The sequence below is a fragment of the Glandiceps talaboti genome, chromosome 1, assembly GCF_964340395.1.
Source record: "Glandiceps talaboti chromosome 1, keGlaTala1.1, whole genome shotgun sequence".
Classification (NCBI taxonomy): Eukaryota; Metazoa; Hemichordata; class Enteropneusta; family Spengelidae; genus Glandiceps; species Glandiceps talaboti.
In genome coordinates this window covers 34,713,062-34,739,494 of record NC_135549.1, presented here as the reverse complement: position 1 = coordinate 34,739,494, position 26,433 = coordinate 34,713,062, and the positions used below count along the sequence as shown (strand labels likewise).

At 36.3% G+C, this 26,433-nt stretch overlaps 1 protein-coding gene across 4 annotated transcripts in view; it reads right to left on the bottom strand.

The window, feature by feature from the left end:
- LOC144453994 (uncharacterized) overlaps positions 1–26,433 on the bottom strand; it is a 111,543-nt gene that overhangs the window by 38,801 nt on the left and 46,309 nt on the right. For 3 of the 4 annotated variants that reach the window (XM_078145401.1, XM_078145384.1, XM_078145393.1), the window contains 3 exons: positions 25,932–26,321; positions 6,256–6,387; positions 4,799–5,039 (listed from right to left, as the gene is read on the bottom strand). In XM_078145401.1, coding sequence (XP_078001527.1) covers positions 4,799–5,039; positions 6,256–6,387; positions 25,932–26,321 — 763 coding nt within the window. The remainder of the gene's footprint in view (positions 1–4,798; positions 5,040–6,255; positions 6,388–25,931; positions 26,322–26,433) is intronic. The other variant, XM_078145410.1, reaches the window with a different exon arrangement.

Sequence of the window (26,433 nt, the reverse complement as noted above, 5' to 3'; positions counted from 1 at the left end):
TGGGTCAAAAAATGTGATTTTTGGTCAAAAAACTTAAACTCCAAACCTACTGGGCAGATTGGCATGAAATTTGGTGGGAACATTCTTAGATGTGAGTAAATTAAGATTTGTTCATGACATGATGATTCCCTTAGTAATATGCAAATTAGAGCTAAAAATGTCTTTTTGGTCAAAAACCTATGATTCCAAAACTATTCAGCAGATTGGGCTGAAATTTAAGAGGGGCGCACCTGTGGGTGTAGAGTTGAAGATATATAATGATCTCATGAGTAATATGCAAATTAGATATAACAATGTGAATTTTGGTCAAAAATTTATATTTCAAAAAATACTTGGTCAGTGAGACTGAAAGTTGGTGAGATGTTTCTAGAAGTGTTATTCTGCAGATTTTCTTCAAAATATTTTGACACAATTGGCCCCAGCAACCATGACCATGCCCTTAGCAACAACCAAATGGCAGTATAGTTTGCTCAAATAACAACATCATCTGTTAGGCAAGTGAATAAACATTCAAAAAATGTATGCAAATATCCCTAGCAACCATGTCTTGTTTTCAGCATTTTTTTCTGTACTCCAAGAAACACGAAGGTCATGTATCATGTACAAATTGTTTGTGAATGTCGTAGGATGGTAACTTGATACACTAATTAGTTGAAAATCAATCAGTTTGTATCATAGAATGATAAAACCTCTCCAAATGAGACAATTCCCCTGCAAACAGCTGCTTAGATTGTGTGTCACTCAGGATTATTCAAATATGCGCCATTTGCATATGAACAACCCAGATAGGGAATGTTTATATTTTGGTGATTACTTGCCAGTGAGTCACCACAAGTTCTCCACCTCCAAAACATACAGTCAGTCATATGCAAAATAGGGTGCCAGGCACCAGCAGGCAGTTATGCCTTTAAGAATAATGTTTCATTCTGACAATGAAGCCCACTTAGCCGCACAATTACCATGACAGGAGTTCTACTGCACAACAAGAGAACATCTGACATAACCCCGGGAATCAAACGTGTGACACATGGGACTTCGCTTAGCAATGTGACGTAGACAATCACTCCTAAGGACACCAAGTTAACGGGTAGACCATTATTTAACATTGCATGATTGGCACCCTGATTACTATAATGTATAATTAACTACATTGCCTAAGACTCTTTCAGGTGCTCACACAACCTTGACCAGTTAAGCAAGGAAAGGCAAGGACACTATGCCCAACTGGGCGGACCATCATATCTTTCCGTTGTATATTTACGCACAATCGAGTAATTGCAACTATAGAAGATCTCTGCATGCCCCAACTGTCATACCACATTGACCAAACCAAAGGGCATGCTGGCCAACACCACACTAACCATAACAAATTAATGTGGGGGCTGCCGCCACAGGGCTCACTGGCTGTAACCAGGCATGTGGGGCACAGACCACAGCGGTGCGAGACTCACACACAGACCCTGCACCGCCCAATGCTAAGCCCTGTGGTGGCTGGCAACACTCGGGTACCACGCCTTCCATAAAGTGCTGTCACTCAAACAGGCGAGTGGCTCCACGACATGGCTGTTCGCTATGACACCGGCACGTGGAGCTTGTCCCCTTTCTTTAACAGCACATCTTGTCTCCAAAGTCATCATTTATTGGCATTACTGTTGGGATTATAGCATAGTCATATAATCATGGTTAATGCCAGGGGATGACTCCCACCAACTGCACAGGCTGCAATCCGAAACCAAACACTGTTCTCCTATTACATTAATATATATAACAATTCACATCCTCACTCAGCCTTTCACTGCCAACGTTCGCACAGTGAACACAAGCACCATCACTCTAGCAAAAAATTTCCCACCCACCCACTCCTAAATGCACACCTTACATGTACCATACCCATGTCTACATGTAATACTCCACTCATACACAATGCTCTGATCTCACATATGCACCACAGGCTAACACCAATGGGCACCATGCACTCCATCATCAGGACACCCACCTAGGGCGTGCTCCATGACATGGTTGTCTGCTATGACGCCTGCCAATCATCAGACAAAAAAAACAAACCAAAAAAACCAACAACAACAACAACAACAACAACAACAACCCCACAGAATCAAATAAAAGAGAAGAATGAGCAAATGTTATCAATAAACACAGTAAGGTGGCTGCCGCCACGGGGCTCACTGGCTATAACCAGACATGTGGGGCACAGACCACGGCGGTGCGAGACTCACACACAGACCCCGCACCACCCAATGCTCAGCCCTGTTCACAGTACACGTCCCTGCTGGTGGCTGGCAACACTTGGGTACCACGCCTTCCATGACGTGCTGTCACTCAAACAGCCGAGTGGCTCCACGACATGGCTGTTCGCTACGACACCTGCATGTGGAGCTCGTCCCCCTTCTTTAACGACACATCTTGTCTCTGAGTCATCATTTATTGGCATTAAGTGCAGTATTAAAGCCAACATTTTGTGTATATTTTGTGAAAGATTCAGTTCACCACTTGTTGATAAATAAGTAAGTTTAAATCAATTCATGACATTATGTATGAATGTAAATGCAACTACCACTACTGGTTGATGTGAAATCAACAAATTAAAGCATAGATTAAAGATATAGATTGATTTAGGAATTGGTAGACAAAATTGATAAAACAACACAAATAAAGGTAAATCAAATGCAAATACGAGTAAACTTGTATTTTAAGCCAGAATCTGTTCAGGTTAATACAGCTCAATACAGAAAAATACTGATGAGATAAACAGGCAAATACAGGAAAAATATTTTGTCTGTACAAAATGAGTGCATCGTCTTATTTGTTGTCAATATGTATCAGGAGGTACAAAAGACAATAACTGCAGAATAATACCTCCAGAAATCCCCCCACCAAGTTTCAACCCATTCACCATGCAGTTTCAAGATATAAATGTTTGACCAAAATTGAGAGATTTGTAGACCTACCGATAATTTGCATATCACTCATGGGATCATCACATTATGAATACAGCTTAATCTACATATCCCCAGATGTGTCCCCATTATATTTCAGCACAATCTGCTCAGTGGTTTTGGAATTAAAGATATTTGACCAAAAAGACACATTTTTGTACCTAATTTGCATATCACTGATGGGCTCATCTTGTCGTGAACAATTCTTAATCTAAATACCTCTAAGAACGTTCCTATCAAATTTCAGATCGATCTGCTGAGTAGTTTTGGAGTTTAAGTTTTTTGAACAAAAATCACAGTCAAATCACACACTGATGGTAAGATCATTTTGATTTGAACAATTTGCCAACTAGATACCCAAGGTAATACACCCACCATGCAAATATCATGGCAATCGGTCCAGCAGTTTTTGACTTTGAGTTGTTTACACACACACATACACTTTGCCATGTCTAAAGCACTACTGAACCTTATCAGTTAAGGTGTGCTAAAAATTAACAAATGGAGAACTTGAATGATATGACATCAATGAGTGCATCATGCTTGAGCGATGAATGTGTAGACACAACGTACTGTTGTCGTGGATACGATGACTTCAAAACTGTCCATTTGATTTGTCAGTAGGTCTTACAAAACTCTTTTATCATCCATCAGTAAAACTCACTTTAACAATTCAGATCATAGTTTTAGTTGAACTCTACCTTGAGCTGACTTCTGCATACATGATCTCATATTTGCATTAAAACATCATCCCATTTGACCAGAATTTTCCTTCTATGGTTTTGAAAATTATCGATTAAAACTTCTATACGATGGATAACATGTAGCATATTACGTTCTGAGAGAATTTCCAAAATCCTCATCTGCCGCCTTTGATTACATACATTGTACAGTCATATTCATATGCAAACAAGATGTTGTCATGTGCTTAGCCGAATGAATCTGATGACAGCTCATTTGTAGCTGTTTACCCTCTGAACATGTGTTTGGGTATTGACAATCTATGTCACCAGACGTCTTCTGAATTTATATGTTTTGGTAAACACAATCCCATCAGTTTTGATCAGCATAGAGGTAACCATTACTTTGGAGAAAGATTACTGTCTAACTGCACCAAAATATATTGAAATACTTGATACAATTCGAAAGACTTTGAATTGAAGAATTCCAGGTGAGCTAGCAGTAAGGTTTTCAGCTATTTTTTCGTGGCTGAGAAACAAGCTCTATTTACATTAAAAAATATAAATATTTTAGAGTCGTCTTTCTATTTTTGATCAGATCCCATTTCAGTTTCAAATTAAAATGTATGTGAAAATAGATATGGTACATAAAATATTTCTGTTTACTTATCATGTATGTGTCCATGTACATGCATAACATGGTGTAACATACATTGAGAAATGTTTGCATGACAAAATAAGTGATATGAACATCGTTCATTTCTGAATGTATGGTACATGAGCATTAGGTATCCTGTTGAATAATTGTCCTGTATGTCTATTTAGCTACCTATTTTCAGAAAACTTCAGTATATGTATCTATAATTAGCAATTTCTCCGAAAATGCCAAATTTACCTGCATCTTGCTCAAAGAATAAAAAGTTATCTTCTTAGGCTGTACACACATTTTGTCTATACCAGTACAATATATGACACTTCTAGTAGCTATTATTGTCAGCACCAAATCTCTTAAATCATGTTGTCATTCACTCACATATTGTCCCCATTCAGTAATATACATATGAAATAAAGTATGGAAAGGGGGGGGTGGGGGTGGGATCTGTGTCTTTTACAAAGACTTGTTTATTTTGAAATAATTTCTTTTTCCTACATTGCAAAACTCACCTCATAGCAAGGCCGTGTCCTATTCTTGTTCCTATTTTCATGAACTTTAGTTAGCATAGTTTCGCACTCCTCAGTCACTTCAGGATGCCATGTAGACACAACACAGATAACTATAATCTGAGTCTTTGGTACATTATCAGCCAAAAATTTATCATATTCCAAGTCTCCAATATAAGGTATTTTATGTCTGCTACACTTACATACAGGATGATCCTCTCCCAACATCTCTGCACGCAAACAACTAAAAATGATTTGTTAAGGAAACTGCCTAAACATATGAAAATGATTGTTCACATAAATTCTGGGTTCATTCTGGGTTAGTAATGAAAATTTCCACTTACAGAGTCAAAAATTTTCTTGGAATTGAATCCCAAATTTGGGCTATTGTCACATCAGAAGTATACTACAATGGGCTATTGTCACATCAGGAGTATACTACAATGGGCTATTGTCACATCAGGGGTATACTACAACGGGCGATTGTCACATCAGGGGTATACTACAATGGGCGATTGTCACATCAGGAGTATACTACAATGGGCTATTGTCACATCAGGAGTATACTACAATGGGTGATTGTCACATCAGGAGTATACTACAATGGGCTATTGTCACATCAGGAGTATACTACAATGGGCTATTGTCACATCAGGAGTATACTACAATGGGCGATTGTCACATCAGGGGTATACTACAATGGGCGATTGTCACATCAGGAGTATACTACAATGGGCGATTGTCACATCAGGGGTATACTACAATGGGCGATTGTCACATCAGGAGTATACTACAATGGGTGATTGTCACATCAGGAGTATACTACAATGGGTGATTGTCACATCAGGAGTATATTACAATGGGCTACTGTCACATCAGGAGTATACTACAATGGGCTATTGTCACATCAGGAGTATACTACAATGGGCGATTGTCACATCAGGGGTATACTACAATGGGCTATTGTCACATGTATCAGGGGTATACTACAATGGGCTATTGTCACATGTATCAGGGGTATACTACAATGGGCTATTGTCACATCAGGAGTATACTACAATGGGCTATTGTCAATGCATCTGGAAGATACATGTGAAATGAGCTTGAGAGAAACAGCTGGGATAACAGTGGTGAAGAAACTTGAATGAGGTCTTTATCTGTTAAACTTCAAGAGTTATTGGGCAAAGTGTGATTATTTACGACAAATATGGCCACCATTTCGCTGTTGTCGCGAGGGTTGTAAAACCAAGTGACATGCTTATGCCCTCTATAACATCTGACATTTGTACCAGGTTTGGTCAAAATTGGCGTATACATATTGGAGATACAGGTGGATATGGACAGACAGACAGACAGACAGACGAGCAGAGCCCAACATAGTAGCTCCCGTCGGGCTTTGCTCTTTGAAGGGCTAACAAACGACTCTTTGTATGTTCAACATACATATTGTAAAAGGATACATAGGGCAACCTTTGTTGTACGGTGTCAGTGTTGGTCTCTCTGTTGATGTGGATGTCGCTCTGGGTGTTTTGAGAGAACTATAGGTACGACTCACAGCAGATGTAGGAATTGGTGACCCATGAGTAGGAGAGCTGTAAGTTGCAAGTTGCCAAATCTTGTTAATTACATCAAAACAAACATAATACTCACTATTAAAATAAAACCCACTCTTTTGGTTTTTTTAAATATACACTTTAATTTTGTACATAAACAACTGTTACCTTTATAACCTTAATAGTGACTTGCTATAGATAACATAATAATTGCTTTATAGGTAAAGATATCCATGCCTGGTCCATTTACTTGACAGTAGATCTGTTTCCATTTCTAGCAAACTTTCCGTTGAGTACTAGTATACAAAATACCACTGAGCATACAAACAAGTGCCAAATTTAGCTACAGTGGAAGTTTTTTCTTTAGAGTACAGGTGTTTGAAGTTGTATATATATATGTTGTATACTGAAATTTAGTATTTCCAGATAATTTCCAAATTGTGTTGTAATGCTGATATGAAAACATGCATATATTTATATCTACTCCGTCAAATATGCTATCAATTCTACAACTGAAAACTGTTGAGTGTGTAACTATAACTTAAGTATATTTCTTGTACCTTGATATTCAGTGGCATGCACCACATAGTATAAACATATCTAAAGTCTAATATTAACAGTCTGTTTAAAATCAACATACAGATGCTTTGGAATCCCTTTTGACAAAATGAAGTTTTCTTTTGTATAACAATTGAGGGTTTGCTAAGTTTTATTATTTCATGAATGTGAATGTATTTCTCAGAATAATTGACTGAATCTAAGTACAATTATATATAGACACATTACATAAAAAAACAAAATCATGAATTTAAAATTGTCTTTGATGTTATGTGTTATCAAAGAAATTATTATTTTTCTGCCCCATCATCCATTAGTTGATTTCAAACTTACTGAACAACATAAAAACTGTTCAAAAACTCAAAAATAACACTGAAAGGAACAATTGAAGTGTGTGAAAGGTATGTTTGTAGATTATTAGTTACAAAATATGCAAAGTCTTGTCACATTATGTTGTTTTCAGTGAAATCTACATTCTACTTATTATTGTGTATGTTAAATTGCCATGTTTTCTGTAAGTGCAGTGTATGTTAAATTGCCATGTTTTCTGTAAGTGTAGTGTATGTTAAATTGCCATGTTTTCTGTAAGTGTGGTGTATGTTAAATTGCCATGTTTTCTGTAAGTGTGGTGCATGTTAAATTGCCATGTTTTCTGTAAGTGTGGTGTATGTTAAATTGCCATGTTTTCTGTAAGTGCAGTGTATGTTAAATTGCCATGTTTTCTGTAAGTGCGGTGTATGTTAAATTGCCATGTTTTCTGTAAGTGTCATGGTGTATGTTAAATTGCCATGTTTTCTGTAAGTGCAGTGTATGTTAAATTGCCATGTTTTCTGTAAGTGTGGTGTATGTTAAATTGCCATGTTTTCTGTAAGTGTGGTGTATGTTACATTGCCATGTTTTCTGTAAGTGCAGTGTATGTTAAATTGCCATGTTTTCTGTAAGTGTGGTGTATGTTAAATTGCCATGTTTTCTGTAAGTGTGGTGTATGTTAAATTGCCATGTTTTCTGTAAGTGTGGTGTATGTTAAATTGCCATGTTTTCTGTAAGTGCAGTGTATGTTAAATTGCCATGTTTTCTGTAAGTGTGGTGTATGTTAAATTGCCATGTTTTCTGTAAGTGTGGTGAATGTTAAATTGCCATGTTTTCTGTAAGTGCAGTGTATGTTAAATTGCCATGTTTTCTGTAAGTGTCATGGTGTATGTTAAATTGCCATGTTTTCTGTAAGTGTGGTGTATGTTAAATTGCCATGTTTTCTGTAAGTGTGGTGTATGTTAAATTGCCATGTTTTCTGTAAGTGTGGTGTATGTTAAATTGCCATGTTTTCTGTAAGTGTGGTGTATGTTAAATTGCCATGTTTTCTGTAAGTGTGGTGTATGTTAAATTGCCATGTTTTCTGTAAGTGTCATGGTGTATGTTAAATTGCCATGTTTTCTGTAAGTGTGGTGTATGTTAAATTGCCATGTTTTCTGTAAGTGTAGTGTATGTTAAATTGCCATGTTTTCTGTAAGTGTGGTGTATGTTAAATTGCCATGTTTTCTGTAAGTGTAGTGTATGTTAAATTGCCATGTTTTCTGTAAGTGTGGTGTATGTTAAATTGCCATGTTTTCTGTAAGTGCAGTGTATGTTACATTGCCATGTTTTCTGTAAGTGTGGTGTATGTTAAATTGCCATGTTTTCTGTAAGTGTGGTGTATGTTAAATTGCCATGTTTTCTGTAAGTGTGGTGTATGTTAAATTGCCATGTTTTCTGTAAGTGCAGTGTATGTTAAATTGCCATGTTTTCTGTAAGTGCAGTGTATGTTAAATTGCCATGTTTTCTGTAAGTGCAGTGTATGTTAAATTGCCATGTTTTCTGTAAGTGCAGTGTATGTTAAATTGCCATGTTTTCTGTAAGTGCAGTGTATGTTACATTGCCATGTTTTCTGTAAGTGTGGTGTATGTTAAATTGCCATGTTTTCTGTAAGTGTAGTGTATGTTAAATTGCCATGTTTTCTGTAAGTGCAGTGTATGTTAAATTGCCATGTTTTCTGTAAGTGCAGTGTATGTTACATTGCCATGTTTTCTGTAAGTGTGGTGTATGTTAAATTGCCATGTTTTCTGTAAGTGTGGTGTATGTTAAATTGCCATGTTTTCTGTAAGTGCAGTGTATGTTACATTGCCATGTTTTCTGTAAGTGTGGTGTATGTTAAATTGCAATGTTTTCTGTAAGTGTGGTGTATGTTAAATTGCCATGTTTTCTGTAAGTGCAGTGTATGTTACATTGCCATGTTTTCTGTAAGTGTGGTGTATGTTAAATTGCCATGTTTTCTGTAAGTGCAGTGTATGTTACATTGCCATGTTTTCTGTAAGTGTAGTGTATGTTACATTGCCATGTTTTCTGTAAGTGCAGTGTATGTTAAATTGCCATGTTTTCTGTAAGTGTGGTGTATGTTAAATTGCCATGTTTTCTGTAAGTGCAGTGTATGTTAAATTGCCATGTTTTCTGTAAGTGCAGTGTATGTTAAATTGCCATGTTTTCTGTAAGTGTAGTGTATGTTAAATTGCCATGTTTTCTGTAAGTGTGGTGTATGTTAAATTGCCATGTTTTCTGTAAGTGTGGTGTATGTTAAATTGCCATGTTTTCTGTAAGTGTGGTGTATGTTACATTGCCATGTTTTCTGTAAGTGTGGTGTATGTTAAATTGCCATGTTTTCTGTAAGTGTGGTGTATGTTAAATTGCCAGGTTTTCTGTAAGTGCAGTGTATGTTAAATTGCCATGTTTTCTGTAAGTGCAGTGTATGTTAAATTGCCATGTTTTCTGTAAGTGCAGTGTATGTTAAATTGCCATGTTTTCTGTAAGTGCAGTGTATGTTAAATTGCCATGTTTTCTGTAAGTGCAGTGTATGTTACATTGCCATGTTTTCTGTAAGTGTGGTGTATGTTAAATTGCCATGTTTTCTGTAAGTGTGGTGTATGTTAAATTGCCATGTTTTCTGTAAGTGCAGTGTATGTTACATTGCCATGTTTTCTGTAAGTGTGGTGTATGTTAAATTGCAATGTTTTCTGTAAGTGTGGTGTATGTTAAATTGCCATGTTTTCTGTAAGTGCAGTGTATGTTACATTGCCATGTTTTCTGTAAGTGTGGTGTATGTTAAATTGCCATGTTTTCTGTAAGTGCAGTGTATGTTACATTGCCATGTTTTCTGTAAGTGTAGTGTATGTTACATTGCCATGTTTTCTGTAAGTGCAGTGTATGTTAAATTGCCATGTTTTCTGTAAGTGTGGTGTATGTTAAATTGCCATGTTTTCTGTAAGTGCAGTGTATGTTAAATTGCCATGTTTTCTGTAAGTGCAGTGTATGTTAAATTGCCATGTTTTCTGTAAGTGTAGTGTATGTTAAATTGCCATGTTTTCTGTAAGTGTGGTGTATGTTAAATTGCCATGTTTTCTGTAAGTGTGGTGTATGTTAAATTGCCATGTTTTCTGTAAGTGTGGTGTATGTTACATTGCCATGTTTTCTGTAAGTGTGGTGTATGTTAAATTGCCATGTTTTCTGTAAGTGTGGTGTATGTTAAATTGCCAGGTTTTCTGTAAGTGCAGTGTATGTTAAATTGCCATGTTTTCTGTAAGTGCAGTGTATGTTAAATTGCCATGTTTTCTGTAAGTGCAGTGTATGTTAAATTGCCATGTTTTCTGTAAGTGCAGTGTATGTTACATTGCCATGTTTTCTGTAAGTGTAGTGTATGTTAAATTGCCATGTTTTCTGTAAGTGTGGTGTATGTTAAATTGCCATGTTTTCTGTAAGTGTGGTGTATGTTAAATTGCCATGTTTTCTGTAAGTGCACTGCGGTGTATGTTACATTGCCATGTTTTCTGTAAGTGTGGTGTATGTTAAATTGCCATGTTTTCTGTAAGTGTGGTGTATGTTAAATTGCCATGTTTTCTGTAAGTGCAGTGAATGTTAAATTGCCATGTTTTCTGTAAGTGTAGTGTATGTTAAATTGCCATGTTTTCTGTAAGTGTAGTGTATGTTAAATTGCCATGTTTTCTGTAAGTGTCATGGTGTATGTTAAATTGCCATGTTTTCTGTAAGTGCAGTGTATGTTAAATTGCCATGTTTTCTGTAAGTGTGGTGTATGTTAAATTGCCATGTTTTCTGTAAGTGTGGTGTATGTTAAATTGCCATGTTTTCTGTAAGTGTAGTGTATGTTAAATTGCCATGTTTTCTGTAAGTGCAGTGTATGTTAAATTGCCATGTTTTCTGTAAGTGTGGTGTATGTTAAATTGCCATGTTTTCTGTAAGTGCAGTGTATGTTAAATTGCCATGTTTTCTGTAAGTGTAGTGTATGTTAAATTGCCATGTTTTCTGTAAGTGTGGTGTATGTTACATTGCCATGTTTTCTGTAAGTGTGGTGTATGTTAAATTGCCATGTTTTCTGTAAGTGTGGTGTATGTTAAATTGCCATGTTTTCTGTAAGTGTGGTGTATGTTAAATTGCCATGTTTTCTGTAAGTGTAGTGTATGTTAAATTGCCATGTTTTCTGTAAGTGCAGTGTATGTTAAATTGCCATGTTTTCTGTAAGTGTGGTGTATGTTAAATTGCCATGTTTTCTGTAAGTGCAGTGTATGTTACATTGCCATGTTTTCTGTAAGTGTAGTGTATGTTACATTGCCATGTTTTCTGTAAGTGTAGTGTATGTTAAATTGCCATGTTTTCTGTAAGTGTAGTGTATGTTAAATTGCCATGTTTTCTGTAAGTGTCATGGTGTATGTTAAATTGCCATGTTTTCTGTAAGTGTAGTGTATGTTAAATTGCCATGTTTTCTGTAAGTGCAGTGTATGTTAAATTGCCATGTTTTCTGTAAGTGTCATGGTGTATGTTAAATTGCCATGTTTTCTGTAAGTGTGGTGTATGTTAAATTGCCATGTTTTCTGTAAGTGTGGTGTATGTTAAATTGCCATGTTTTCTGTAAGTGTGGTGTATGTTAAATTGCCATGTTTTCTGTAAGTGGTGTATGTTAAATTGCCATGTTTTCTGTAAGTGTGGTGTATGTTAAATTGCCATGTTTTCTGTAAGTGCAGTGTATGTTAAATTGCCATGTTTTCTGTAAGTGCAGTGTATGTTAAATTGCCATGTTTTCTGTAAGTGTGGTGTATGTTAAATTGCCATGTTTTCTGTAAGTGCAGTGTATGTTAAATTGCCATGTTTTCTGTAAGTGTGGTGTATGTTAAATTGCCATGTTTTCTGTAAGTGTGGTGTATGTTACATTGCCATGTTTTCTGTAAGTGTGGTGTATGTTAAATTGCCATGTTTTCTGTAAGTGCAGTGTATGTTAAATTGCCATGTTTTCTGTAAGTGCAGTGTATGTTAAATTGCCATGTTTTCTGTAAGTGTAGTGTATGTTAAATTGCCATGTTTTCTGTAAGTGCAGTGTATGTTAAATTGCCATGTTTTCTGTAAGTGTGGTGTATGTTAAATTGCCATGTTTTCTGTAAGTGTGGTGTATGATACATTGCCATGTTTTCTGTAAGTGTGGTGTATGTTAAATTGCCATGTTTTCTGTAAGTGCAGTGTATGTTAAATTGCCATGTTTTCTGTAAGTGCAGTTTATGTTACATTGCCATGTTTTCTGTAAGTGTGGTGTATGTTAAATTGCCATGTTTTCTGTAAGTGTGGTGTATGTTAAATTGCCATGTTTTCTGTAAGTGTAGTGTATGTTAAATTGCCATGTTTTCTGTAAGTGCAGTGTATGTTACATTGCCATGTTTTCTGTAAGTGTAGTGTATGTTAAATTGCCATGTTTTCTGTAAGTGTAGTGTATGTTAAATTGCCATGTTTTCTGTAAGTGTAGTGTATGTTAAATTGCCATGTTTTCTGTAAGTGCAGTGTATGTTACATTGCCATGTTTTCTGTAAGTGTAGTGTATGTTACATTGCCATGTTTTCTGTAAGTGCAGTGTATGTTAAATTGCCATGTTTTCTGTAAGTGTAGTGTATGTTACATTGCCATGTTTTCTGTAAGTGCAGTGTATGTTAAATTGCCATGTTTTCTGTAAGTGCAGTGTATGTTACATTGCCATGTTTTCTGTAAGTGTAGTGTATGTTAAATTGCCATGTTTTCTGTAAGTGTGGTGTATGTTAAATTGCCATGTTTTCTGTAAGTGCAGTGTATGTTAAATTGCCATGTTTTCTGTAAGTGCAGTGTATGTTAAATTGCCATGTTTTCTGTAAGTGTAGTGTATGTTAAATTGCCATGTTTTCTGTAAGTGCAGTGTATGTTAAATTGCCATGTTTTCTGTAAGTGTGGTGTATGTTAAATTGCCATGTTTTCTGTAAGTGTGGTGTATGATACATTGCCATGTTTTCTGTAAGTGTGGTGTATGTTAAATTGCCATGTTTTCTGTAAGTGCAGTGTATGTTAAATTGCCATGTTTTCTGTAAGTGCAGTGTATGTTACATTGCCATGTTTTCTGTAAGTGTGGTGTATGTTAAATTGCCATGTTTTCTGTAAGTGTGGTGTATGTTAAATTGCCATGTTTTCTGTAAGTGTAGTGTATGTTAAATTGCCATGTTTTCTGTAAGTGCAGTGTATGTTACATTGCCATGTTTTCTGTAAGTGTAGTGTATGTTAAATTGCCATGTTTTCTGTAAGTGTAGTGTATGTTAAATTGCCATGTTTTCTGTAAGTGTAGTGTATGTTAAATTGCCATGTTTTCTGTAAGTGCAGTGTATGTTACATTGCCATGTTTTCTGTAAGTGTAGTGTATGTTACATTGCCATGTTTTCTGTAAGTGCAGTGTATGTTAAATTGCCATGTTTTCTGTAAGTGTAGTGTATGTTACATTGCCATGTTTTCTGTAAGTGCAGTGTATGTTAAATTGCCATGTTTTCTGTAAGTGCAGTGTATGTTACATTGCCATGTTTTCTGTAAGTGTAGTGTATGTTAAATTGCCATGTTTTCTGTAAGTGTGGTGTATGTTAAATTGCCATTTTTTCTGTAAGTGCAGTGTATGTTAAATTGCCATGTTTTCTGTAAGTGTCATGGTGTATGTTAAATTGCCATGTTTTCTGTAAGTGCAGTGTATGTTAAATTGCCATGTTTTCTGTAAGTGTCATGGTGTATGTTAAATTGCCATGTTTTCTGTAAGTGTGGTGTATGTTAAATTGCCATGTTTTCTGTAAGTGCAGTGTATGTTAAATTGCCATGTTTTCTGTAAGTGTGGTGTATGTTAAATTGCCATGTTTTCTGTAAGTGTGGTGTATGTTAAATTGCCATGTTTTCTGTAAGTGTGGTGTATGTTAAATTGCCATGTTTTCTGTAAGTGCAGTGTATGTTAAATTGCCATGTTTTCTGTAAGTGTAGTGTATGTTAAATTGCCATGTTTTCTGTAAGTGTAGTGTATGTTAAATTGCCATGTTTTCTGTAAGTGCAGTGTATGTTAAATTGCCATGTTTTCTGTAAGTGTGGTGTATGTTAAATTGCCATGTTTTCTGTAAGTGCAGTGTATGTTAAATTGCCATGTTTTCTGTAAGTGTAGTGTATGTTAAATTGCCATGTTTTCTGTAAGTGCAGTGAATGTTACATTGCCATGTTTTCTGTAAGTGCAGTGTATGTTAAATTGCCATGTTTTCTGTAAGTGTGGTGTATGTTAAATTGCCATGTTTTCTGTAAGTGTGGTGTATGTTAAATTGCCATGTTTTCTGTAAGTGCAGTGTATGTTACATTGCCATGTTTTCTGTAAGTGTAGTGTATGTTAAATTGCCATGTTTTCTGTAAGTGCAGTGTATGTTAAATTGCCATGTTTTCTGTAAGTGTAGTGTATGTTAAATTGCCATGTTTTCTGTAAGTGCAGTGTATGTTAAATTGCCATGTTTTCTGTAAGTGTAGTGTATGTTAAATTGCCATGTTTTCTGTAAGTGCAGTGTATGTTAAATTGCCATGTTTTCTGTAAGTGTGGTGTATGTTAAATTGCCATGTTTTCTGTAAGTGTAGTGTATGTTAAATTGCCATGTTTTCTGTAAGTGTGGTGTATGTTAAATTGCCATGTTTTCTGTAAGTGTGGTGTATGTTAAATTGCCATGTTTTCTGTAAGTGTGGTGTATGTTAAATTGCCATGTTTTCTGTAAGTGCAGTGTATGTTAAATTGCCATGTTTTCTGTAAGTGCAGTGTATGTTAAATTGCCATGTTTTCTGTAAGTGCGGTGTATGTTAAATTGCCATGTTTTCTGTAAGTGTAGTGTATGTTAAATTGCCATGTTTTCTGTAAGTGTAGTGTATGTTAAATTGCCATGTTTTCTGTAAGTGTGGTGTATGTTAAATTGCCATGTTTTCTGTAAGTGTAGTGTATGTTAAATTGCCATGTTTTCTGTAAGTGCAGTGTATGTTAAATTGCCATGTTTTCTGTAAGTGCAGTGTATGTTAAATTGCCATGTTTTCTGTAAGTGTAGTGTATGTTAAATTGCCATGTTTTCTGTAAGTGTAGTGTATGTTAAATTGCCATGTTTTCTGTAAGTGTGGTGTATGTTATGTGTGCTGTATGCAGTGACATTGTTATTGATAACATGCTATCTAGATACATGCTACATGTATGTGCTATACACTTGTTAATTTAGTGCAAATTTTTACAATTAGCATGGTGTAGTGGTTATAGGGACAGTTATTTTAAAAACAGCACAAGGATAAAAAAATTACTTACAATTATAACATCCAAGATTTGTCATGCAATACATAACATAAAGGGATGGAAAAGGGGGGAGACAAGACACAAACAGCTATGAGAATTACTGAATATGATCACCTTACCCACAGTGTGTAAGAACTTAGAATTCCCACACGTTATGCAACATGTTTTATTATGGTTTTGCTTATGAAGAAAGGAAAATCAAGAAATTGTGTACATGTCTTTATGTATATTATAATTACTGTTATTTCAGTATCATACATGTATGATTCATAACATTTTAAATAGTTATAATGTATAATGTATATTGCTAACAAAATTATAGCTGTCATTTCAGTTGTACTAAAGAAACACTTGACTAGAAACATTTGCATCCTAATTTTAATAAGTCATCAAATGTTGTACCCAAAAAATAGCGCCAATTGCTGTTGTAGGACAACTGTACACTTTTTTAAAAATGTTTACCCACATTCTGATCCATACTAGGTATAGGTGTTCATTTGCTGAATGATTATCCAGTTGTCTATCCAACCCTGTTGTTATCTTTGCAATATACACCATTATTTGGCTGTTGCTATGGGCGTGGTGATGTTGCTAGACATATTTCCATACATTTTTTGAATGTTTGTTCATTTGTCTATGAATCCCTGATGATATCTTTGTGATATACATTATCATATAGCTGTTGCTATGGGCGTGGTCTTGTTGATAGGTATATTTCCCTAAATTTTTTTGAATGTTCATTCATTTGTCTAATCCCTGTTATCTTTGCAATATGCATGATCATTTGGCTGTTGGTATGGGTGTGGTCTTGTTGCTAGGCACATTTACATATGGTACATTTTTGAAACATTTATTCAGTTGTCTATTAATCCCTGTTGTTATCTTTGCAACATACGCGATCATTTGGATGTTGCTATGGGCATGGTCTTGTTGCAAGGTACATTTGCATACACTTTATTCATGAATGTTTGTTCACTTGTCTAAGAATCCCTGTTGTTATCTTTGTGATATACACAATTGTTGGGCTGTTGCTATCGGCATGGTTATGGTTCCTAGGGATATTTGCATACATTTTGGAACGTTTACTCACCTACCAGATGATATTGTTTTTTAGCAAAATATACTGGCATTTGGTTGTTGCTAAGGGCGTGGTCATGGTTGCAAGGGCCACTTGTGTCAAAATGTTTTGAACAAAATGTGCAGAATATCACTTCTAGAAACATCTCACCAAATTTCAGTCTCATTGACTAAGCACTTTTTGAGACACATCATCTATACACTCCCAGATGCATCCCCATTAAATTTCGCCCAATCTACTCAGTGGTTTTGGAATTAAAGATTTTTGACCAAAATGACACATCATTAGCCCTAATTTGCATATTACTGATGGAATCATGTCATGAACAAATCTTAATTTACAAACCCCTAAGAATGTCTCCACCAAATATCAGACTAATACATTATGCCTGATAGTTTTCGAGTTTAAAGTTTTTGATAAAAATGACATTTTGTTACCCAAATCACATACCTGTGATGCAATCACTTTGATTTGAACACTTTCCCAACTAGACACCACAAGTAATGTCCCCACCAAATACCAAGGCAATCGGTCTGGCTGTTTTTGATTCATCCACAGACAGACAGACAGACACTTTGCCATGCCTATAGCACTACTGAACATTATCAGTTCAGGTTGTGCTAAAAATGAAAGTGTTCCTCAACAAACTCCATATCATGCGGATTGTAATTACAATAGGTGATTATAATTTGAACTGCCAGATACAGATCTGAAAGTAAACATGGATTATGTCAAGAGTGATGTGGCTATCATTTACAAATTTTTAAACCTGGGAAAAATATACTTTATTATCTTTATGCCAAGTGTCTTTCCTAAAATGTGAAATCATTTCCTCAATCTCCTGAAGATTCTGCATCGATGCATATTAAATCTCTGTATTCATGTACTAGTCTTTATGTTTTAGACAGTACACAGGTCATTGTAATGAAAGATGAACAATTAACTCTCTGTATTCATGTACACAGGTCATTACAATATAAACGCAATTTTGAAATGTTTTGCCGCTGCATGGTGGTGCGCTCACTCTAGGTATTGGTCACTTCCGTTTTACGGTTACAATCAATCAAATCAATCACATTGGCAATAGTGCATGAGTAGACTATCTAAACTAAGCTATTACTGACATATTGCAGACACTTTATAGCAATTATATGTGGCTAAAGTCTTTTAGATCATGTCTATAGATAATGCAGAACCAGATAAACTTACACATGCAATGCATTATTGTTGGTGCTCATATCACTATTTGTTACTCAATGGAAGTCATATTTGTAGTGAACAATCATACCATATAACTCAAAAATGTTAATATATAGTAGAGACTACAGGTACATTGTTCTCCAATGTGGTAATATCTTTTTGTAGCCATGGTGACCATGCATGTACACAGTATTCTAGTCTAGGTCTCACTAATTACTTGTACAGGCACTTAATGATGTCTTTCTATTGTATATAGTTCTCGATAATTCCCAACATGTTGTTTGCTTTTTTCACTGACTCGAAGCAGTGAGTAGAAGGTTTCAGATTTGAGTGGAGTACGTATTACACCAAGATCTTTCTCTTCTTCAGTATGTTGTAGTGGTATGCTGTTCATCTGATAGACGTTTGATGGGTTATTTGTACCAATATGCATTGATTTACATTTCTTGATATTAAATCTCATTTGCCAATCTTGTGACCACTTGTACAATTTGTCCAAATCTGTTTGTAATGTGTTGGTGTCATTTCCATAATAAACTGGGCGGTACAGCTTGGTGTCATCAGCAAATTTCTTAACTTTAGACAGCATGTTTTACGTTACTTTCTGTGTTGCCAAATTTAGCTGACAATATCATGTCAAAAGCCATGTGGTCTAAAAACCTGAATCTCCGTAAATAAATTTCAATATGCAATTATTTATCCATGACGTTTAGAATTTTCATTGGTTAATATAGTTACAACGACCCAGTGTGACCCCACTATTGTCTATGTACCAGTATGCACTGTGTCACTGGCCACGTTTTTTTTGTTTGATTTTCTTGATTCAATATTCATGTCCACCGTAATGTCTGGTTTGTTTGGCCATTAATTCCAAGTATTTTTACTATGATACACAAATATAGACCAGTTACTGTAAGTAGTAAACAAAATATTGTGACAACATTTTGCGGATTTTAGGGACTTGGGATTATTCTCAGGTTTACTATACGGTTCATATTATGCGTTTCCTAGCCAGTACTATATAGGAAGTAGTACATGTGTATTTTATCCATGGACTCTGTTTATATCGAAGTGGAATAGGTTGAAACAGTTCTTATTTGAGCAGGAAAAATATTGTCCATATGGGTTACATGTACTACGTAAAAAAACTTATCAGCAACATAAATAATATAATCATTGTGTTGATGGAAGTCAGCCATTTTTGATAAAGGAGCTGCAATAATTGTAGAGGTTGTTGTGATTTTGATATAGGGATTGGGGTACCTCTGAACATTTCTTGGGTCTTGAAGGCTCCATAATATTAATGTCGGGGTTAGGAAATGTCCAATCTTATGACAGGTAAGGTCCATTGTTTAAATGGAATGCTACGCCTTGTCCATCGTCTCACAAAGCATGTGTGACAGTAGACTAAATAAGGAACTGTTAATACTGATAATCTTTAATCACTTAAGGGTCGTTCTCACTAGAGCCTTTTCGACGGTGTCGACAACGTTGTTTATATCAATTTATGTCAACACCGTCGGAAAAAACGTGTCAGAACAGTTGACAACGTTGCTACAATGGCGGAGATTAACGCCGGCGTAAACAGCTGGACCTGCAACGGTGCGCCGACGCAAATTCCTCCAAACGTAGCGTGTGAACGCTTTGACGACGGCGTAAACGTCCTCTCGCGACGACATTCGTCTATATAACCACCTCTGACCTTTATTTCTGATCAGTGTTCACAAGGCCAAAGACTGATACAGATGGGATGGCAGAACAACGTGCGACTCCTATCATTATCATATAAGCTCTATTCACTGGCGTTAAAGCATTGTTCAGAAAGCCAAACAGCATGAACATGAAACGCATGGTCGATCGCCTACGGCGTCATTAAAAAATCCTTGTATACCCATTAGTGACCAAAGGAAGCAACTCTTGTTCATGAACATGATCCAGAAGTCGACGACTAAAGCGTTGGACATGTCTTGATCGCATATGAAGGTGAAGCAACAAGAGGCACGCTGCTGTTAGATGCTGCACATCCGCCATTCTTGTTTACCATGCGTTGTAACATATACATATATTGATCCGTATAGGGCGTGTTACGCCGGCGATTCTCCCAAAACAACGACCTAAATGACTGCGTGTGGACGCCAGTACGGATTAAGAGTTAATCCGTCGGTGTTTACCGATCAAACAACGTTGCATTACGACAACGTCGTTGCACTAGTGAGAACATGGCTTTAGAGCGCTCTAAATACTAGTATCTCCAGTGTGAAGCCCCTATCAGAGAATTAACATGTTATAATCCCTTGGTACATACAGGGGCTTCACACTGGAGATACTAGTATTTAGAGCGCTCTAATATAGGAAGTGTACTTATCGTGAATGACACCTTGTGGTGACGTCAATGGGATAGGTCTTGACAAACATCCCAAATAATAGAGATATTAGATATTAACACTAGAGCAGATTTACATAATTTAATATGCAGATCCAATCATAATAGTTAGAGTGATCATGTGATGATGACTATCCAATGAGTAGCCTGCTGACTATTTATGGAGGTGTTAGAGATCCTTACTAGTTTTATATTTTAAATACTTGTATTTTCATGTGAAATGTTAGATTTGGATTTAGAGTTCAGGTGGAATAATAAATCAAGTCTCCTTCCAGTGAAAAGCTGTTGTGCTAGAGTCTTTGCTGTATGCTGCGAGAGTTGTCATCCCACCCTGTGTAACTGACTGTTCGATAATGATTGATAGTTAAGATCCGGAGTAGAACAACAACTACCTACTCCTCAACTTTATTACATGGTGGCAGCGGTTTGTGGGATCTACAAGCTAACTAGCACCTGGACTATTTGGATGAAGCAGTGGTTGGACAGTCTTCAGTGTATAACAGCATGGGAAGCAAGCAGTACTGAGAAGTAAAATTGGTCAGTGAGAGAGCCAGACGGAAACTGAATCGGGTGACAGTGATTGCAGTACTGGTGCTGTTTGACACAACAGGTACTTCGGCAGTAGCCAGAGGAAACTTGGTCACTTCACAGGTTGCAGTACTGGAGCTGACAGGAAATTTAAATGTGTAGTGTATATTGGTCTGTGGGACCACCAGAGAGAAACTGAATCGGGTGATGGTGATTGCAGTACTGGTGCTGTTTGACACAACTGGTACTTCGGCAGTACCCAGAGGAAACTGGGTCACTTCACAGGCTGCAGTACTGGTGCTGACACGAAACATATGGTGCATATTAGTCTGCGGGACCACCAGAGAGAAACTGGGTCACTTCACAGGTTGCAGTATTGGTGGTGATGGAAAACGTTGGTGAAGTCAATAGGAACAAATTGGTGGCAACGAACCAGATGTGGTGAGTGATCACAATTTGGTTGACAATCAATTTGACGTGTATATTTTATATTTTGTGTTGTATTGTGTTGTTTATTGTAACTGTAGTAACATGAAGTTAAGAAGTGGGAATTTGACAGATTCAAGAGTTTATACAGTGGGTATTCACAAGCTACTGGCCCACAATTAAGTGCCAAACAATTATTTGAATTGGAAAAAATGAAAATAATGAGTAATAGTTAACAAGAGCAAAGAGAACACGAACAAAAGACTGAACGACTGCAAAAAGAGCATGAATTTTGGATGAAAGAGATGGACTTTTGGGAATGGGAGGCTGAAAGGGCTTTTCAGTTAGATAAGTTTAACTTTGAGCAACGCTTGCAAATCTATTCATGTCCGGATATAGAATGGGCAAAGTTTGTATATGAAAGAGAGATTGAGGCACGTAGAATAACATATCAAAGAGAATGAGAACAAAGGAAAGGGGAATTGGAAAGGGAAAGAGAGCAAATGAGAAGAGAATTTGAAAGCGAAAGAGAGGAAATTTTGAAATTTCAACGGAAGGAAACACAACCTAAAAGAGAACGAGAGCTAGGGAAAAATGTAATTGAAGGCAAATCTCTGATGAATAATTATGGTAGATCAGAAGCGAAAAACTTAGTTAGTGATACTTCCATGGTGAGGAGCAAACTAAAATGTGGTCTATAAGATTGATAAGAGAGAGTTTTGTGCTGTAGTTTTTCCTAAATGCATACTGGTGTTCATAAAGAATATTCTGATTTTCCCAAAAAACTAGTTAGTCGAGTGATAATTTGTTCTATGACTTTACTTAAAAGGGGCAGAATTGAGATAGGTCTATAATTACCAGGGTCATCAGTAGCACCTTTCTTATAAATAGGGGATATAGTGTCTATACGATTTTTCATTTCTTCGTATTGGCGTTGAAAAAAGCCATTGAATTATTCAACTGGGTTTGTTGTTCTCTGACGTCTTGTAGGTCGGTTTGTATTTTGGACAGCTGTATGATGATCGGCTGTAACAGGTGTTGAATCCTCTCGTCTTAACTGATTCCAGATACGACACTGTCACTGGTAGCTGCCATCTTGTCCAGTGCAGTATTAACACTTCGAGTTGTAGGTTTTCTGAAACGCTTCGTGTTGCAGTTACTACAGAGCATTAAATTACCCTGACATATGTTCACTCCCTTCTTGGTGTTACAAGCTTCACATCTCATGTCAATAAATGCTTGTTTGCTGTTTCTGATCGCAAAAATCAGCAAAAGAATGCCAATACTATGGAGCAACTGCAAAAGACGTACTGCTCCATGAAGAACGCCCTCATACCACCATTTTAATGGTGAAACATTGTGAATGGTTCATTCCAGTAGGTATATATGCTCTCGACAAAGTCATGAAGTTGCCTAGCCTGAAAGTGTATGCTGTCACTGTAGGGGACGATTTTTGACAGAGTCAGTCGTCAATAAAAACGATAATACTCATTCTAAAATTACCACATTTTGAAAAGGAAAGTACTTTGTAGTTCGTTTACAGAGTTTTGATTTTGTGCGATCAATATTGGTGGCAAAATCGCCACATCAAAATTGCCGATGTGGTCATGTGGCAGCATAGAAACGAGTACAGTCGAGGTCAAAGTTCTTTCGCTAATGAGCCTTACCATATATGGAAAAAAAAGTAGTCATGAGAATATTGCAGTCCAGACTTTCGTTTCAATTTTTCGTTAAAAGCTGGCGATGTGATGTCTTGTTGCTTTTTAAAAATCATTTTAATGGTGAAACATTGTGAATTTTCAAAAACGAATGATAAAAAGTTAATAGTATTTTGTGATGTCTTCTACGTAATAATGGTTTATTTTAGTCGATGAATGTAGCAGCTCAAAAGCGAGGGACAGCTATTCAGGAGACGGTAGATGACCTAGTACCTTTCACTTGACGCATATGACGTACCGTTGGAAGACGCTAGCACTCTGCATCTCTGTCATTGAGATTGAAAATTTTTCAGACAAGACCTTTTCAGTTATGATTAGCGAAATATTTATTTTTGCCGAGATTAGTAGGTCTACAATTCCAATTTACACGATGTACATGTCACATTGAGCTTTGAACACTCGAATAAATTTAGTCCAGCTTACGTACGAAATGCTAGTCCTGCTTGCAGATGGGCGCAGGTCTATATTAGTGACATGACCCTCAACACCGAGGGGTCGACTTGTTCCATATGCAAGCAGGACTAATAAAATATGTGCACCACCTGCAAGCAGGTCCATAGACTATTAAATTAAAATATCGGACGATGTTATGTGTACTACAAGTTGAATGTTGTTGACAATTATGGACGATGTTTTTGGTAAATTTGTTAGAAACTTGAAATTCGAATTGCCTCAAAATTATTTTAGATCCCTAGTTTATTTCATTCATCATTAAAATTTTCCACGGTTAAAAGATGTAAGACACTGGAATTATTTATAGCCAACATCAAAAATCCTTTTTTGTGTGTTTTTTTGTGCATTTCCCAGGATTTATTTTTGTGAGATTTTGTGTATTTTTCATAACAATAGATTTTTTGTAAAATGGTGACTATAATATAAAAGTACAATATTTTACCAACTTTCTGTGTGAAATGTGTTTTATAGTGAGTCATCATATGAAACCACTAACCACTTTATTACAGACTGCATAGTGATGAGCTGAAAAACTGAACCACTTTTACATGTTACCAAAAAAAATAGCGCCAATGGCGTTGTAGCACAACTGTACAGTTTTTAAAAATGTTTTCCCATATGCTGATCCATGCTAGATATAGGCGTTCATTTGCTGAATGATTATCCATACATTCATTTGTCTATTTATCCCTGTTATCTTTGCAATATATGTGATCACTTGGCTGTTGCTATGGGCGTGGTCTTGTTGCTAGGCACATTTGCATACATTTTTTGAATGTGTCTGTGTTATCTTCGCAAAATATGTGATCGTTTGGCTGTTGCTATGTGCGTGGTCATGTTGCTAGCCATATTTGCATACATTTTTTTGAATGGTTATTCATTTGTCTATCAATTCCTATTGTTATCTTTGCAATATACATGATTATTTGGTTGTTGCTATGGGCGTGGTCGTGTTGCTAGGCAAATAACATACATTTTTTTAATGTTTTGTTTATTCAATTGTCTATCCATCCCCACAGTTATCTTTGTGAAATACATCACTGATTGGCTGTTGCTATGGGTGTGGCCTTGTTGCTATGCAAATTTACATACATTTTTGGAATGTTCATTCAATTATCTATTAATCCCTGTTATCTTTGCAATATATCTGATCATTTGGCTGTTGCTATGGGTGTGGTCTTGTTGCTAGGCATATTTGCATACATTTTTGAATGCTTATTCATTTGTCTATCAATTCCTGTTGTTATCTTTGTAATATATGAGATGACTTGGCTGTTGCTATGGGCGTGGTCTTGTTACTAGGCAAATTTACATACATTTTTTGAATGCTTATTCAATTGTCTTTTAATCCCAGTGGTTATCTTCGTGAAATACCTCAGTTTTGCTGTTGCTATGGGCGTGGTCTTGTTGCTAGGCACATTTGCAAACATATTTTGAATGCTATACACCCCTAAGAATGTTCCCACCAAATTTCAGACCGATCTGCCCAATAATTTTTGAGTAACTGTAAGTTTTTTGACCAAAAATTACATTTTTCGACCCAAATCACACACCGGTGCTAAGATCATTTGATTTGATCAATTTCCCAACTAGACACCCAAGGTAATACACCCATCAAATATCATGGCAATCGGTACATGCAGGAAATTTAACCTGCCAAACACAGTATGATCATGGAGGTCTTGATATGACTCTATTTTTCTTTCCCCATAAAATGTGTGACTTCTTATTCTTTGTACAAACTCAGTTTTTTTTTGAATGCCTAAGGATTGTGCATTTATATGAACCTGTTTTAATCATAGTGTCTAAGATTTAATTCAGATGTGATAAAAACAGCCCTAGGTTGCCAAGCAACCTTAAACAGATGTTAATCTTTACACCATTGACACTAATATATGAAGTAGCCCATAAAAAGATTTAATGATTTCATTGCATCAATAAAACAAGAATTTTTCATTTCCAAACTGAAGTCAACGCATGCTGTAATACAACAAATCACATTTTGAAATGTGAAATGCACATTTCTGATGCGATCATTTTCATTTGAACAATTTCCCAACTAGACACCCAAGGTAATGGACCCACCAAATATCATGGCAATTGGTTCAGCGGTTTTTGACTTTAAGTTGTTTACACACACACACACACACACACACACACACACACACACACACACAGACAGACAGACAGACAGAGACGCCGGACAATGCCTATAGCACTACTGAACCTCTGTTCAGTTGTGCTAACAAAAAATAAAAAACACAGCAGAGCTATTCTGACCGATAGGTCACTTGTTTATTTTTTCTGGCCTGATGTGCAATTACCGGTATATATAATATATTATGCAACTGTTACTTTATCATGTGATTACAAATATCAGCTAATGTGCAATTATATAATTTTTATAATATATTATACAAGTGTTACTTTATCACAAGATTTTGAATACCAGTCGATGAGCAATTATATATAATATATTATACAATTGTTACTGCATCATTTAATCAGAGGAACAAAATGGCGTTATTTATATGACAGAAAGACTGCAAAATATCATAATGATTTGAATGTACTCACCCACTAACTATTGACAAAGTCACTGGTGTGCCAGATTTAGAGAAATCAGCTGGAATGCCATCAATTTCAATTCTCACATTTTTCTTTTCAGAAGACTGACTGTGTGCCTTGGATGCAGTGGATACTGAGCTGAAGGGTCTCCTATTGTGAAATCCAGCAGTTGGAGGGGCAGAGGGGGCTCTAATGGAAACCTTGGGTTCTGGTAAAGGGGAAGATGTGTATGGCCTTTGCTGGGGGTCTTTGGAAGATGGCAACTCATCTGGAACTGATTTGGCTGACTGAATGTTGCGATGTTTGCGGAACCTGGGTGCACTTTGCATTCGGAAGAGGTGTGGTGAACTAATACCTACAGCAATCCTGTAGTGTTCCATCCAATCTTCAGTCAGATTCCTATTGAAAAAACAAAATACTTGATGAATTACTACTATATCTAATGGACTCGGCAGTGCTAATTGCTGTGAAACATAAAATGAACCTAATATTTCAAATTGCTACAATATAG